We start from the raw sequence: 17363 nt of genomic DNA on the forward strand, positions 1-17363 counted from the left end.
TTCCAGAAAAACCTCAGGAAGGTGTTTCCTCTTACTTCAACAAAGTAAGAGGAAACACCTTCCTAATAATTCACCGTCAAATAACGTACTGGTTCTTGGAGACGCCATCGTAAGTGATAACCATAGAAGAACCCTTGCTTTAGGCCCTAAGCACTGTTTTAAGCCTAACATATAACACGTTGCAGCGGTGGCGTAGAGGTAGAACACCCGCTTCGCGTGCAAGAGGTCCGTGGTTCGAATCCCGGTGCCGCGCAATTTTCCACCGGATTAAAAAAAAAAAGTCCGCGTGTTGATAAAATTGCATAAACAGGCCTGGAGTGTGGCCTGATCCCGGTGACCAGAACCGGTAACGCGCACTCCCTGACGAGAGCAGGATTGGCCACTCTGGTGCAGTACTTGGCCACAACCTCCTATATGAACACAACAATCAAACCCCGGCCCTCAGTCCCCAGCAGCTGCGAAGCAACTGACCACGGCGGCGGTCAGACCTGCGACGCTGCAGAGGGTGCTAAGAATCCCTGGCTCCGGACAGGCCGCCATTGGAATATGAACCTGGCAACGTTTAACGCTAGAACGTTATCTAGTGAGGCGAGTCTAGCAGTGCTATTGGAAGAATTAGAGGGCAGCAAATGGGATATAATAGGGCTCAGTGAAGTTAGGAGGCCAAAAGAAGCATATACAGTGCTCAGAAGCGGGCACGTCCTGTGCTACCGGGGCTTAGCGGAGAGACGAGAACTAGGAGTCGGATTCCTGATTAATAAGAATATAGCTGGTAACATACAGGAGCTCTATAGCATTAACGAGAGGGTGGCATGTCTTGTTCTGAAACTTAATAAGAGGTACAAAATGAAGGTTGTACAGGCCTACATCCAGTCATGATGACCAGGAAGTCGAAAGCTTCTATGAAGACGTGGAATCGGCGATGGGTAGATTGAAAACAAAATACACTATACTGATGGGCGATTTCAATGCCAAGGTAGGCAAGAAGCAAGCAGGAGACAAGGCAGTGGGGGAATACGGCATAGGCACTAGGAATAGCAGGGGTGAGTTATTAGTAGAGTTTGCGGAACAGAATAATATGCGGATAATGAATACCTTGTTCCGCAAGCGGGATAGCCGAAAGTGGACGTGGAGGAGCCCGAACGGCGAGACTAGAAATGAAATAGACCTCATACTCTGCGCTAACCCTGGCATTATACAAGATGTGGACGCGCTCGGTAAGGTGCGCTGCAGTGACCACAGGATGGTAAGAACTCGAATTAGCCTAGACCTGAGAAGGGAACGGAAGAAACTGGTACATAAGAAGCCGATCAATGAGTTAGCGGTAAGAGGGAAAATAGAGGAATTCCAGATCAAGCTACAGAACAGGTATTCGGCTCTAACTCAGGAAGAGGGCCTTCGTGTTGAAGCAATGAACGACAATCTTGTGGGCATCATTAAGGAGTGTGCAATAGAAGTCGGCGGTAACTCTGTTAGACAGGATACCAGTAAGCTATCGCAGGAGACGAAAGATCTGATCAAGAAACGCCAATGTATGAAAGCCTCTAACCCTACAGCTAGAATAGAACTGGCAGAACTTTCGAAGTTAATCAACAAGCGTAAGACAGCTGACATAAGGAAGTATAATATGGATAGAATTGAACAAGCTCTCAGGAACGGAGGAAGCCTAAAAGCAGAGAAGAAGAAACTAGGAATTGGCAAGAATCAGATGTATGCGTTAAGAGACAAAGCCGGCAATATCATTACTAATATGGATGAGATAGTTCATGTGGCTGAGGAGTTCTATAGAGATTTATACAGTACGAGTGGAACCCACGATGATAATGGAAGAGAGAATAGTCTAGAGGAATTCGAAATCCCACAAGTAACGCCGGAAGAAGTAAGGAAAGCCTTGAGAGCTATGCAAAGGGGGAAGGCCGCTGGGGAGGATCAGGTAACAGCAGATTTGTTGAAGGACGGTGGGCAGATTGTTCTACAAAAACTGGCCACCCTGTATACACAATGCCTCATGACCTCGAGCGTACCGGAATCTTGGAAAAACGCTAACATAATCCTAATCCATAAGAAAGGGGACGCCAAAGACTTGAAAAATTATAGACCGATCAGCTTACTGTCCGTTGCCTACAAAGTACTTACTAAGGTAATAGCAAATAGAATCAGGAACACCTTAGACTTCCGTCAACCAAAGGACCAGGCAGGACTCCGTAAAGGCTACTCAACAATAGATCATATTCACACTATCAATCAGGTGATAGAGAAATGTGCGGAATATAACCAACCATTATATATAGCTTTCATTGATTATGAGAAAGCGTTTGATTCAGTCGAAACCTCAGCAGTCATGGAGGCATTGCGGAATCAGGGTGTAGACGAGCCGTACGTAAAAATACTGAAAGATATCTATAGCGGCTCCACAGCCACTGTAGCCCTCCATAAAGAAAGCAACAAAATCCCTATAAAGAAAGGCGTCAGGCAGGGAGATACGATCTCTCCAATGCTATTCACAGCATGTTTACAGGAGGTATTCAGAGACCTGGATTGGGAAGAATTGGGGATAAGAGTAAATGGAGAATACCTTAGTAACTTGCGCTTCGCTGATGATATTGCCTTGCTTATTAACTCAGGGGACCAACTGCAATGCATGCTCACTGACCTGGAGAGGCAGAGCAGAAGGGTGGGACTAAAAATTAATCTGCAGAAAACTAAAGTAATGTTTAACAGTCTCGGAAGGGAACAGCAGTTTACGATAGGTAGCGAGGCACTGGAAGTGGTAAGGGAATACATCTACTTAGGACAGGTAGTGACTGCTGATCCGGATCATGAGAGTGAAATAATCAGAAGAATAAGAATGGGCTGGGGTGCATTTGGCAGGCATTCTGAGATCATGAACAGCAGGTTACCATTATCCCTCAAGAGAAAAGTTTATAACAGCTGTGTCTTACCAGTACTCACGTACGGGGCAGAAACCTGGAGGCTTACGAAAAGGGTTCTACTTAAATTGAGGACGACGCAAGGAGCTATGGAAAGAAGAATGATAGGTGTAACATTAAGGGATAAGAAAAGAGCAGATTGGGTGAGGGAACAAACGCGCCTTACTGACATCTTAGTTGAAATCAAGAAAAAGAAATGGGCATGGGCAGGACATGTAATGAGGAGGGAAGATAACCGATGGTCATTAAGGGTTACGGACTGGATTCCGAGGGAAGGGAAGCGTAGCAGGGGGCGACAGAAAGTTAGGTGGGCAGATGAGATTAGGAAGTTTGGAGGGTCAACATGGTCACAATTAGTACATGGCCGGGGCAGTTGGAGAAGTATGGGAGAGGCCTTTGCCCTGCAGTGGGCGTAACCAGGCTGATGATGATGATGATGATGATAACACGTTGACGTTTTAAGCATACCACACTGCATAACCAGATCGTCCCGGAAGAAGAACGCTCGCGTTGTATTTCGGATTGCATTGCTAGCGTTAAACAATCAAATTCTCATTTTAAGGCGTCTGACCCTGTCCGACCGTTAGTTGATTACCTTGTGGCGCATAAACTTAGACCAGTAATATCTGAGAAGGAAGGTTATTTCGTAATTATGCAAGATGACATGTTTTCAGAAAAAGCGATTTCAGCCATAGAAAAGAATTTACAGTCAGTAAAACTCAAGCCTTCGGTAGTTAAGCAACATGCTGTTGACCTCTTGTCAAGACATAATCTTGATAGGGTTGTCTGTAATGTCCAGAAAGCTAAAGCCCTCACCTTAGAACTGTTTTTCTTGGCCAAGACCCATAAGCAAGAAATTTCTTTTCGTGCTATAGCGTCAGAGAAAGGGACGTGGCAGGTCTGTGTCGCTAGTTACCTACAGAACTGCTTAGCTTCACTAGTTCTTTTTCAGACCCCTTTTGCTTACGTAATTCTCAGGCACTAGTTCAGTACTTGAGAAAGGAGAATCCTGGTGATTGCACATCTATTAGTATGGATATCGAAGACCTATATTACTCTTTGCCGCATGACGGGTTGCTAAATTCCATAAATGAGTGCATTAAAGAACAAGTGCAAGAGTCGGCTTTTATTGACAGATGCGATGTTTCCACGGGAGATTTTCTAGAAATTCTTTCAATGTACTTGAAGTCGACGCTGATTGGGTGGAGAGATGGCGTTTTTCTGCAGAAATCGGGCATTTGTATTTGCTCAAAGGTTGCCCCTATTCTTAGTGATATTTACCTAAGCAAGATTGAAACTGCTTAGAGGAGGCCTTAGGCGAATGTGTTCTTAAGGTATTTCGTTACGCTGATGATTACCTGATTTTCTGCAATTTAATTCTGCTGCTACCACAGTAAGTGAGCAATTTAAATTTATGGATGAAGATTAAAGTTTACCAAGGAATTTCCTCAGCGACGCGTAATTCAGTTTCTTGACATTTCCTTAGTCTTCGAACAAAATCATGTTTGTTGGCAGTACTCCCCAATATCTTCGAAACCGTTGCTAAACTTTCAATCCAAGCATTCCAAAGTAGTAAAAAACGGAATTGCCATGTCGCGCCTTAAGTCTTCCCTCACCAGATCCTGCATGCACAAAATGAGTGCCAGTTTTAATGCGCAGGTCCGCCGCCTATTAGAAGCAGGTTATCATAATGTAGCAGTGGCCACTGTGGCTCAGCGCCTAGAGAAGTCGGTTTCCAGAGGGACGGACGTGATTACAGAAAGCAGTAATAGCAAAAAAAGAGTAGTGGCTATTCCGTATATTCATTCAGTGTCGCACAGGCTTAAAAAACTTGCAAGTAGATATGATGTTAATGTTGCTTTCACTGCTCCCAATAAGCTAGGTAAGATATGCGCTGCCGTACAGAGAAAAAAAGGGCGGGTAAAAGGCAAGAAACGAACATATATTTGTCCAGTGAAGCACAATAAGAACAACAGTTTTACTGACTGTCGTATCGGTGTGGTTTATAACATTTCCCTTAGCTGTGGCCAGTTCTACGTAGGGCAAAAGGGACGGTGTATGAATCAGAGGTTAATGCAACATAAAAGGTCGTTAACCGGTGGATCGCCTTCTAATCTTTCGCTACATTGCCGAGATTGTAACTGCACGCCAGAGTTAGATGAATGCGCAATATTGTACAGGCATAAGAATGAAGATGCGCGTCATATGGTAGAGGCATGGCATATCTATAATGGTGGAAGTGCGTGCGTGAGTCAGCCTTCGATTACTTTACATAAGGAAGAGATTAAGTGCCTTAACGGTTATCTCTCACGTAGACCGGCACGTGTAGCCGACTGACACGTGGTGTTACCATTCCAGAGCATGCGCAGATGAGTTTTGTGTCTTCTTTCTTTTTTCGCTTCAGTGCTCCCTTCAGTTGATAGTCGGCGTTCGTGTTGTCCACTTGTCTAGTCTTGTGTCCTGTCTGGACGCCTCACTTCTTTTTTGCATAGCGATGTTCCGTGCTTGTACCCCGCATTTCCACCAAAATGATACAGGAAAGAGGCTGGCGCACAGATGCGAACAGGTGTGTATTTACAGGAGATAAAAATGGCGCCTAAGTGGTAGTCACAGTCTTCGCCATTCTTCTCTCGAGACACGTCATCATTCTCTCCCCTGCAACAATATCACGCCTCTAAACAGACCGAAAACAAGGTTCTGTTAAATTTCATCTAGAGCCTAATTAGCCCACCCATTTCAAAGTTAGCCCAAATCACCCTTTACGTTTCCCATCTTTCCTCGGAATATCAATTCAGTGAGTAGTCGAATCTTCACAAAACCGTGGAGAACAGCCATTAAGTTTCTGAGCACTTCTACTCGCACTAACCGCTTCGCTGTAAGCGAAGTCGTTCCACAAAATTCTACATTCGCTGCTTTTGCAGCACACAAGGGGGTGTCGAAAACCTGTCAGCCATGGCGCATTTAGGCAGGAGCATGGCCTTTTGAAGTTCACATCCGTTAGTACGTGGGAGTCGTCGCTGGGCAAGGGAGGGAGGAGATGGATTTCGACACCACCTGAATCTTTCTTTAAAAGATTTGATTTTCTCTTGTGGCACTTGCAAAAATACTCATGTAGCAGCTTGACATACATTCCCATTGTTGGAAAATATTGACATCTTTCGGTAACTACGTTATTTAACGCGGAGGCACGGAAAGCTGGTGAAGTGCTGTTTTATGGTCTGAGTCTGTTTTCAATTTTCAGGTTGTCGCCGTCTATAGCCGCACGAAATTAACACGTTAGGGGTGGCAAAGCCGCCCTCGAGAGAGATAGGCACGCCTGTAAAAGCATCGGCCGGCCGTTATTCACCCGCGAATCGAGTTTAGGCCAGGGTGCCGTTGTACGTGGGCCTGTGTGGGAAAATGTAGCTTACCTCTTTATTGAAGTCGACGTTGCCGCTAAGTCCAACACCCTCAATGAAAAGTGCATCCTTCAGCAGAAATGCAAGCGCCCGCAGGATGAAGGACATGAAGAGATGCATGTGGAGGCTGTTACGGGGGCAGCGCAGGCGCCTGAAAATGGTTCCACCACAGTTGAGCTACAACTCTCGAATCGCTTCGCAACGTAGGGGTCGGAATTCTCTGTAATCTTGGCAATTTACATACAAGACAACTGCTTTGTTACTTGAATAGTTTCGAAAAGCTAACATGCCTGCGGCTCTAGTCATATTCCGGTTGAAGCTGTTTCGCTTTCTTTTTGGTTAAGTTTCAGTTCGAGCAAGTCATAGACTATAAAAACGGATCACGATGCAGTTCAAAACATCAAATTGGGTCTCCCGACCGCCTTAGTGCAATGTATTTTATCCTAATATGTTACTACATGGAGTGCTCGCAGGCTATAGACGGCCAGTCTGGGTGCACAACTTTATTGCCGTAGCCATTGCACGGGCGCATTCACGCTGTCGCCAGCTCGCCCAACACTGCCAGCTCGCGGACGGCGTGGCTCGCGCACGCAGAGTTTCCAGCGACGCGAGTGCGCGTTTGGCGTTAAAAATAGATCGAGTGTGAAATGCATTCGACTGAAGTCGTATCAGTGGCGAAGCAAGTTTCGCAGTGGCCTATGAGATAACAGGAAATAAGCTAAACGGGAACAACGGCCTGCTTATGCTAAATCTCTCAAGAGGCTACGGAAGCAATATAACGCTTCATGTTTGGCACCTATTAGTATATCTGTGAAGGATAGCGCCTAGAAGCCCAAGTATATACATATAGATCTCTTTAAGCACGTCGTTTGGCCGGCATACGGCCTTTCCTTAATTTCAAGTTAGCCCTTATCCAGGCAACATGTCCCGAAATGGCGATGTCACTTCACTGTTAAGTTCACCAGCGTCTGTGACACTGTTACAACTAATTTGCCTCTCACAGAAATTTGGTTTTGCGCGTTGTACCAACCATCATGGGGCATGATAAAGTACGACTCGCACGTTCTGCGCGAACGCGTACTTAAGTAAAACTCTTGCTTGGGCTAGTTGGTTCATGCTTGAAAGTAGTAAAGGCAAGTCGCAGAAGACCAGGACTCGAGAAGAAGAACACAAATGACAGGACCGGCGCCACTCACCACTGAGTTTATTTCCGCAAGAAGCCTGCCTTATGTAGGTTATTCACGCCGAGTCACACACCAAACTTTAGAAGTAAAAACAGCAATCTATCAACCACTCAGGAATCATATCTGGCACATAATATTGAATGAGCAAACAAGAACGGGAGGCTCAGCACGGGAGGATCAGAACAGGAGGCGATTGATTTAGTATAGTCTTTTGCAAGCCAACGGGCACAAAAAACGAGGCATAAAGAGTACCGTCGATCTACGCTTCAATATCAAACTATCCACGACGTAACACACTTCAAACACGTAAGGCCCAGTCACTGATAAAACCCGCACGACTATGTGAATAATGACCAACGAATAACACGGAAAAAACATGAAAAAGGCATCTAAGTACAGCGTCTGCGTCAAAACTAAAATCTCTAATAGTCACTCACCTAAAAAATTGATAAAACATGTGACAGCGCGAAAAATGAACCACGTGACAATGAAATGGGCAGAAGAGTAGAACGATAAAGGTCTAAAGAACAGCGTTTGCGTCAAAAAAATGCAACAAAAGCTTAAGAGCCACTAGAAAATTGTCAACAAATTAAAAACTAGTTAAATAAAAGGAACACAGACGGGAAAACCAAATGAAATCACTCTAACATGAGGCCTAAATGAAACCTTCTAAAAAAGTAGTCCCGTGTACTTAGATTTAGGTGCACGTTAAAGAACCCCAGGTGGTCGAAATTTCCGGAGTCCTCCACTACGGCGTGCCTCATAATCAGAAAGTGGTTTTGGCACGTAAAACCCCATAATTTGTTGTTGTAAAAAAGTAGTCTCCTTGTCACTAAGCACAATGGACGGCCTGCTGACGCATGTGTTTCCCTCTTTCTTGATGAAATAGGCTGCCACAATTTCCCGCTCGAACCTGTCTTTCCCAAACTTCAAAATTTTAGTTCTGTCAAACTGAGGGCAGCAATTAGAGCAGTCTCTGCAATGCTCTGCAAGGAAACTCCCTTCATTGTTGCGCAGATTACGACAATAGAGACTTTTAGCTTGTACGCTATTCCGGTAAACGGGAGCGGTTTGGGCGGATTACCGGATGGTCGGGGCGTAAACGTGAGCGGTGAAGCCGCCTGGTGTTGTAGAGCTCAACCAGACAAACGCATGGCTAAAACTGCAGTAACTCACCATATCCTGCTTCGCCACTCGTGCAAATTTTTGGCAGCGGCGTAATTGTGAACACGATTACGCCACTGTCGAAAATTTACGCCAGCAGCTAAGCAGAATATAGTAATTAGCTCTGTGTTTGTGTGGTTGAGCTTTGCGCCACCAGCTGGCGCCACCAATCTGGCCGCTCACGTTGACGCCCCCGCTAAACCGGAAAACCGCCCGCGCTTGCCCGAATACCGGACACGCTAAAAGTCTCTAATGTTCCGTTGCAGGCTCATTAAAACATCGACTTGTTTGTCCGATATAGCTGCGACCACAGCTTAGAGGGATTTGGTAGACACGTGTCCTGCATTCAGTGAACTTCTTCTGATGCTGAATTGAACAAGCCGGTCGTTTCTCTCGGTTCATGGCAGAAAGCTTAGACAACTTGCAAGGCGGCGAGAAGACATCCTGAACGTTATACCTACTCGCAACTTTCTTAATGTTGTGTGATACTTTATGAAGGTACGGAATAACCGCAACAGAACTGCGTGAAACTGGCTCCCTGATAAGAGGCGGGTGCTTTAGTTTTTGGAGCATCGTTTCGCAGACTGCGAAACGAGACTGCACTAATTGCTGCCCTCAGTTCGACAAAACTAAATTTTTGAAGTTTGGAAAAGACAGGTTCGAGCGGGAAATTGTGGAAGCCTATTTCATTAAGAAAGAGCGAAACACATGCGTCAGCAGGCCGTCCATTGTGCTTAGTGACAAGGAGACTACTTTTTTAGAAGATTTCATTTAGGCCTTATGTTAGAGTGATTTCATTTGGTTTTTCCGTCTGTGTTCCTTTTATTTAACTAGTTTTTATTTTGTTGACGATTTCTTAGTGGCTCTTAAGCTTTTGTTGCATTTTTTTTTTGACGCAGACGCTGTTCTTTAGATCTCTATCGTTCAACTCTTCTCTCCATATCATTGTTTGTCACGTGGTTCATTTTTCGCGCGGTCACATGTTTTATCAATTTTTTAGGTGAGTGACTATTAGAGATTTTAGTTTTGACGCAGACTCTGTACTTAGATGCCTTTTTCGTGTTTTTTCCGTGTTATTCGTTGGTCATTATTCCCATAGTCGTGCGGGTCTTATCAGTGACTGGGCCTTAGGCGTTTGAAGTGTGTTATGTTTTGGATAGTTTGATAGTGAAGCGTAGACGGTACTTCTTATGTCTCGTTTTTTGTCCCCGTTGTCTTGGAAAAGACTATACTAGATCAATTGCCTCCCGCGCTGATCCTCCCATGCAGAGCCTCCCGTTGTTGTTTGCTCATTCGATATTATGCGCCAGATATGATCCCTGAGTGGTCGATAGATTGCTGTTTTAAGTTTCTTGTGTGACTCGGCGTGAATAACCTACATGAGGCAGGCTTGTTGCGGAAATAAACTCAGTTGTGAGTGGCGCTGGTCCTACCGTTTGTGTTCTTCTTCTCGAGTCCTGGTCTTCTGCGCCTTGCCTTTACTACTTCAAACGCGTACTTACAGAGCATACTAGGACGAACTCTGTATGTGTGTCACACTATACTGCAGTCATTCTTTATTGAAGCTGGACAATTAGATAGCCGCCTTTTGTGGCGCTAAAAATGCCACGGTGCTAAATCTTTGGAAACCGCAAAAATTAGAAGCTATAACTGGCATACTGCCTTACCTACACAAAAGAGGAAATATTTTGTGATGTACTGAAAATCTGTTGAAAGATGCAAAACATGTCACTCAGATCTGTAGGTGACTTACTTGATAGATGCCAGTATCACGAATGCAGCGACTAGGGTGACCAGTGATACGCTGTAGCCAATTTTAGAGATGAGTTTAATGGTGGTGAGGTGAGGCTGTGGAGAGATGGGAAGAAAGAAGTTGTGTGCATGAGAATGTACCGAAGGATTTCCTATGCATCATATAAGAAAAAAAAATGCGCTGAAGGAACTTTCGGTCGCTCTCCAATTCCCCGTTAAAGCGATCTTAGAAAGAGCCTTTGCAGCTGTGTTTTTCAGAGAGTTCAACTCTGCAAGCGTGTAATAGTTGAACATCAGTATGCTCGATAACTGACGCTCAGCTGGTATGCATAAATTTTTTTTTAATTGCCTAGATTCGAAAGTAAGCGAACTAATGTTCTCTGTGCATGTTGACGAAGTAATGTCAAATTGAGCTAGTGGTACATGTTAAAGGCTGAGGCAAAAATTATGCACATCAAATGCACATGTTGGAATCATGTGAAGCGAGCTTTTTGTGAAGTGGTTCAAATGCTATAAAACTAAATGCTATGCGTACAGTTGTCTTAATTGTGATAATACGCTACGCATAATGCCTTTTATTGTTTGTTTTTAGGAATCGCATTGGTAACACCTTCAGTGTCATGGAGTGCTTATGAACTGCGCCACTCCTAAGCTATTCCGAAACGTAAACAGCAGTTTCTGCGAACGCAAATTACAGGACATTAATGCAATGTTTTGACGAGGAGGAAGGCGATATTTCATGTTTCCAGAGGGAAGAATGAGGATGTGTGCGCGAAAGACAGCTGTAATGTTGAGCACTATTCACCCACTTCATTCCTGCGTCTGTGGCGCAATGGAAACTATCCCGCCCGTTTACGTGCTACGTGAAGTGACGAACGCGCTAATCATGTCAAAGAGCTACATGACATTGACATGACAGAATTATAGGTGTGTTTGTAGGCTAATGGTTATAGGGCGCAATGATGTTCTGTTAGGAGCCCGAGGTTCGATCACATCATCGAGCACACATTTTTTTTTGTTCAATGCAATAGCCAATATTCGGATTCACGAGGCACATTTTCTCCGTCGCCGCTGCCGTACTGTCATGGTATTTACGGTAAATGGATTGTGAGGACTGACGAAGACAGGAAGGAGCGACGACGAAAGAGCGAAGACGATTGGCATGAAGACGACGAAATGACGACGACGGCGTGGCCACGAAGATTGCTTGTGCTGCAGCTCGTGTGTCCACCACCATGATCATCATCGTCACCTTATTCTATGTCCACTGCCGGACGAAGGCCTCTTGCTGCGATCTCTGATTACCCCTGTCCAACGCCAACCGATTCCAACCAGCACCCGCGAATTTCCTAATTTTATTGCACCACCTAGTCTTCTGCCATCGTCGACTGCGTTTCCCTTCTCTTAGTACCCATTCTGTAGCCCTAATGGTCCAACGGTTATCTAACCTGTGCATTACATTACGTGCCCAGCGCCATTTTTTTTCTTAATGTCAATCAGAATATCGGCTATACCCGTTTGCTCTCTGATCCAAACGGCTCTCTTTCTGTCTCTTAACGTTATGCCTAGCATTCTTCTTTCCATCGCACTTTGCGTGGTCCTTAACTTGTTCTCAAGCCTCTTTTTAGTCTCCAACTCTTTGCCCCATATGCCAGCACCGCGGTAAAATGCATTGATTGTATACCTTCCTTCTCAGTGATAATGGTAAAGTTCCAGTCAGGAGCTGATAATGTCTGCAGTACGTGATCCAACCTTTATTCTTCTATGAATTTCCTTCGCATGATCAGTGTTCCGTGTGATTAATTGACCATGGTAAACGTACTCCTTCACAGACTCTAGAGGCTGACTGGCGATCCTGAACTCTTGTTCCTTTGGCCGGCTATTCATCATTATCTTTGTATTCTGCATGTTAATCTTCAACCCCACTCTTACACACTCTCTGTTAAGGTCTTCAATCATTTGTTGTACTCATCTGCAGTGTTGCTCAATAGAACAGTGTCATCGGCAAGCCGAAGGTTGCCGAGATATTCGCCGCTGAGCCTTACTCCTAAGCCAACCCAGTTTATTAGTTTGAATACTTCTTCCAAGCAGGCAGTGAATATAGCATTGGAGAGATTGAGTATCCTTGTCAAACCCCTTTCCTTTTTTTTATTATTACATGCACCTCACAGCCGCCAGAAGGAGTATTGCGTGAGGAGGGCGATAAAGATAACAATTGTGGAGCAAGAACATAGTTTTTGTTACATAAATACGAACAGAACGAGAATCAAATAATAAACAAAGAACGCGAAATAGACAAAGATAAAAAGAAAGGAAGGTAAACGAACAGTAGGTAGCTTTTCAGTACTTTCAGTATCTTCAGTATCTTTGTAGGTATCTTCCTACTTCTGTAAAATTGATGTAGCTGTGGAATTTCTGTAGATATTTTCCAGGATATTTACGTAAGCAATCTGTACTCCTTGATTATGCAATGCCTCTATGACTGCCTCTATGCCCGCATGTCCGCTTACACGCAGATCAGCTGTCATCTCGCACTGGTGTGCCCAATACCTGGGAGCGGCAAATAGTGCAAGACACAAGCCAGCTCCCGAGAAGGGCGGGGGGAGAGGAAAGCAAAATTCGCTTTAATAATCATTATGAATGCGTGCATGTTTAGGCATGGCCAACTTTACTGCCATGCAGGAGGAACTTCTAGCCAGTAAGTCTTGCGGCCAAATTGAAAAGAAATGCCGCAGCAGAAGCAGAGCGAGCACGTGAGTAGAAAGCCCACACACGCAAATATCCGAGTGACATTTCGAGTGAAAATATAGTGGACGAGCGACCTAATTGAAATAGCATTGTTAAAAACGTTGCTATAGACGCACGTGGTGCAATGTATTTGGGATATAATAATGCGTTGAATAATAATGAACATAAACACTGCGTAAAATTTTTCATTCGCTCAATCAAACTCTTGGAAACAACTTCGTGAGCTTGCGACTGTCCCCAGTGCTTCGCATGCATTATGGCACTAAAGAAGGAAACAAAGGAAGAAAAAAAAAGGAAAAAAAAAACACGGATGAAGAGAAGGTATCAAACAGTTACAGAAAAGAAAAAAAAGCGCCTTTTATAAAAACCGGTAAACAGCTCACCTCAAAAATGGATATGTTCTCTGAAGGTATGTATTGATCCGGCGCGCAGAGGGTGTAGTTGGTCCATGTTCGATTCATTGTTTGGTTGAAAAACCACGTGCCATTCTCCAAGCACTTCTTCGTGGCCATTTCTGTAAAAAAAAAGCCAATCAAAACAATGACGGATTTCGCAATTCGCAACCCCACTGTGTTGCGATATAAGCATCAAACATCATCGCGTTAGTGATTGTCCCGCACCCTAGTCATCGAATAAAAAAAATGGAGAGCATGTCCCGGCTACATGTAGTTCATTTCCAGCAACGTATTTGCCAGACGTTCTAGACAGAATAGATCAGCCACTTATTTGCTGTCCGTAAATGCATATCTTCACATCTTGTTATATTGGACAGCTGGCAACGTTCGCCCTCTAACCCATATTGCCGTCTTCCTCTATATTAAAGTTACGCCTGTAGCATTTCTCGTTCAATCGCTTGTTGCGCGCCACTCAAATATTTAATTTCTCTATTATCTTTTGTATGGGTTCGGTTAGTGCTAGCTGCTCGCGCACGGACACAGTTTACAGAAGGGCAAAATTGTGATGACGTAAATAACGCAGTTATTCCATATTTTCAGGGAATTTCACACTACCTTGAGAAGGTTGGCCGGAGAGCAAATGTTTATGTTTTTTCCGAGCCAGAGAGCTGATGTCATTGAGTAAGCAAACTTGCGCCGTCTTTCAAGAGAAGGCCCAGTGTAAAACTAGAATAGCAGCTTGGGCTTGTTGGTTTTCCATCCTGCTATTAACAGCGCAAAATCGACACAAGAGACGAGACAAGAAGACACCACAAGCGCTGTTTTTTTTTTTGTTTAGAGTGAAAAACTAAACACAGATAGCGCAGCGTGTCTTATATTACATACTTATAGCATGCATTAAAATCTACATCAGGCAAACCGGCCAATACATTGACAATCGGCTTAGGGAACGCCACAACAATGATAACAACGCAATTAAAGGTAATCTAAGCGTACAGTGTCGCGACCATGGATGTAAACCCGATTTGAATAAACGCAAGATTGCACCTAGGAGCAAATCAAGCCTTACTGGGGAAATTATGAAGGCCGCCATAATCTCACGTGAGGAAAAGACACGGTGTTAGTTGTCCGTCGATAGGCTTGTGCAAAAAAAGAGCTCACGTTCCTACATTCAAATACCAGGGTGCGATAGCGTTATGAGCACGTTCTGTCCGCATGTGTGATGCTTTTTTTTTTTTTTGCCTAGTGTTCACTTTAAGACTAGCTGCGCACCGGCAAAATAAACATTTTTGTTGAAAGTCAGTGCTCCGTCTTTGTACTTTGTGTGCCTCCTTTGTCTCCGTCGATTTTCGCGCTGTAGCCTTCTATTATAACACACGTGAAGAAGAAGACGCGCCTCGCGGCACAGACACATCGCCAACGCGCGGCTCGGCTCCGCTCGCGCTGTTGATTACTGTCGCCTTTTTTTTGGACAGTGCTTCGGGCTGTCTCGCCGTTCCCGGTCGCTGCGCTTTTGCCTTAGGAGCCGCCAATAAACCTCTTCTCAATTGGTGGAGGTGCGGGGACTCAAACCCCGTCGCTTGTAACCCTGGAGCTGCGATCAAGAACGCTATCGCCCGCCATGACCGACAGCTCATCCCAAACGGCGCCGACGCCACAGTCCGTCACTTGCACCGGCGTTGCACGACAACGCGACCCCAAGATCTTCAGCGGTGCAGACGACGAAGACGTAGAAGACTGGTTGGCGTCATATGAACGGGTGAGCGCGCACAACAAGTGGGATTATCCAGCGAAGTTAACCCACGTCATCTTTTATCTGGCTGGTGTTGCCAAACTCTGGTTTCACAACCACGAAAGTGACTTACCCACATGGCCAATCTTCAAGACAACCTTTACAGAAGTGTTCGGCCGACCCGCTGTTCGCAAACTGCGCGCTGAACAACGCTTGCGCGCCCGAGCACAGCAGACGGCAGAAACATTCACGAGCTACATTGAAGACGTCGTGGACCTGTGTAAACGAGTCAACGCGGCAATGCCCGAAGCTGAGCGAATTCACCATATACTGAAGGGCATCGATGACGGCGCTTTCCAGATGCTTCTAGCCAGGAATCCGCGCACTGTGTCCGAAGTCGTCAGCCTATGCCAAAGTTATGATGAGTTACGGAAGCAACGCGCTTCGACTCGGCGTGCTCTGGGCAGCGACGACTTGGTGGCAAGCCTTGACAGCATGTACGACCCATGCTCATTACTTCAACGGGTCAAGGACTTCGTGCGTGAGGAAGTTGCCCGCCAACTTTCTTTAGTCCCCTTCACTCAGGAGCCCACCTCCCGTCTTCCAAACACGCTCCGCACTCTCATCTCCGAAGAGGTCGCTCAAGTTGTCCCTTCCGCACACCATCAGCCGCCTGCTGCCAGAAATCTCAATTCTGCTCTGGCAGTGCAGCCTGTCGCGACTCCTCCCACCTATGCGCAGCCAGTCCTGCCTGTGGCCGCGCCTCTTACGTACGCGCAGGCAGTACGCAGGCCTCCGCCTGCGTCTTTCGCGACCAATTCCCAACCGGTGCCACCGGAAGCCCATGCTGCATCTTGGACCACATCGAGAGCTAATCCTTGGAGGACGCCTGATAATCGTCCCATCTGCTATTCTTGCTGCACTCCTGGACACGTCGCCCGATATTGCCGACGTCGGCCTCAAGCGTTCGGCGACGCCTCTCGGCCCTTCCAGTACGGCAGCCAGCCCTTTCGCCAATACGCCACGCCTTCCCACCAAGCGTATGCTCGTGCTGACCTTCCAGAATTTCCTTCGCGTCGCTCGCCATCCCCTCGCCGACGCTCGCTCTCCCCAATGCGTCGGCGACCCGCACCACCTGACCAGGAAAACTGAACGTCGCAGTTCACGAGGCAAGAACTGCGCCCCATTCGAACTGTCTAAGTCCTCGCGCCTGTCCTGCTAACGTGGTCGAAATTATTGTAGAAGGTGTTCCTGTATTCGCGCTTGTGGATACCGGCGCAGCCGTTTCTGTGATAGCCGCCAAACTGTGCCGTTCGTTGCGCAAGGTGACCACGCCGCTTTCTGGACTGTCGCTTCGTACGGCAAGCGCTCAGCACGTCACTCCGCACGCAGCCTGTACTGTACGTGTGCTTATTCACGGCATTGTTTACATAGTCGAGTGCATTGTTCTTCCCACCTGCTCGCATGACGTCATCCTCGGATGGGACTTCTTATCCCGTCATAAAGCCGTGATCGACTGCGCACGCGCCGAAGTTGAATTTTCCCCTTGTGACGCACCCTTGCACGAAGATTGTGACCGCCCTTCTAAACTTACCGTGCGCGAGGACACAGATATTCCACCTGACTCTTTCGCTCTCGTACCCGTCTCTTGCGATGCCATCACTGATGCAACGGTCCTCTTCACACCTTCCGACGTCTTCATGAGCCGTAAATCTCTCCGACTACCCTTCGCAACACTTGACATGGCTGGCGGCTGTAGCAATATATACTTCTGCAATCCCCTCTGTGCGCCTATTACATTGCTCGTTGGTGAATGCCTTGGCATCGTGGAACTCCTCGACTCTTCGTCTTTGGTTGGCGTCCCCGCAGACTCTTTTGATGTCGACTCCGGCCAGTCGTCTTCGATTTCCGCGCTTGAAGAGACGTCCAAGGATGCATTCTCGAGTGCCATCGCCGATACCCTCACACCTGCCGAACGCGCCGACCTTCTTGATCTCCTGCACCACTTTAGAAGTTCATTCGACGTTTCACAACCTCACTTGGGCCGCACGTCGGAAGTG

The 17363-nt window shown here is 46.1% G+C and overlaps 1 protein-coding gene across 5 annotated transcripts in view; it reads right to left on the bottom strand.

Moving 5' to 3' along the window:
• The window catches only part of LOC126543059 (parathyroid hormone/parathyroid hormone-related peptide receptor-like), a 1023923-nt gene that overhangs the window by 222740 nt on the left and 783820 nt on the right, over positions 1-17363 (bottom strand). For all 5 annotated transcript variants that reach the window (XM_050190210.3, XM_050190212.3, XM_055077604.2 and 2 more), the window contains exons 4-6: positions 13560-13690; positions 10430-10524; positions 6341-6479 (exon numbers count right to left, since the gene is read on the bottom strand). In XM_050190210.3, the coding sequence (XP_050046167.1) occupies positions 6341-6479; positions 10430-10524; positions 13560-13690 (365 nt within the window). The remainder of the gene's footprint in view (positions 1-6340; positions 6480-10429; positions 10525-13559; positions 13691-17363) is intronic.

The sequence above is a fragment of the Dermacentor andersoni genome, chromosome 2 (genome assembly GCF_023375885.2).
Source record: "Dermacentor andersoni chromosome 2, qqDerAnde1_hic_scaffold, whole genome shotgun sequence".
Taxonomy (NCBI): domain Eukaryota; kingdom Metazoa; phylum Arthropoda; class Arachnida; order Ixodida; family Ixodidae; genus Dermacentor; species Dermacentor andersoni.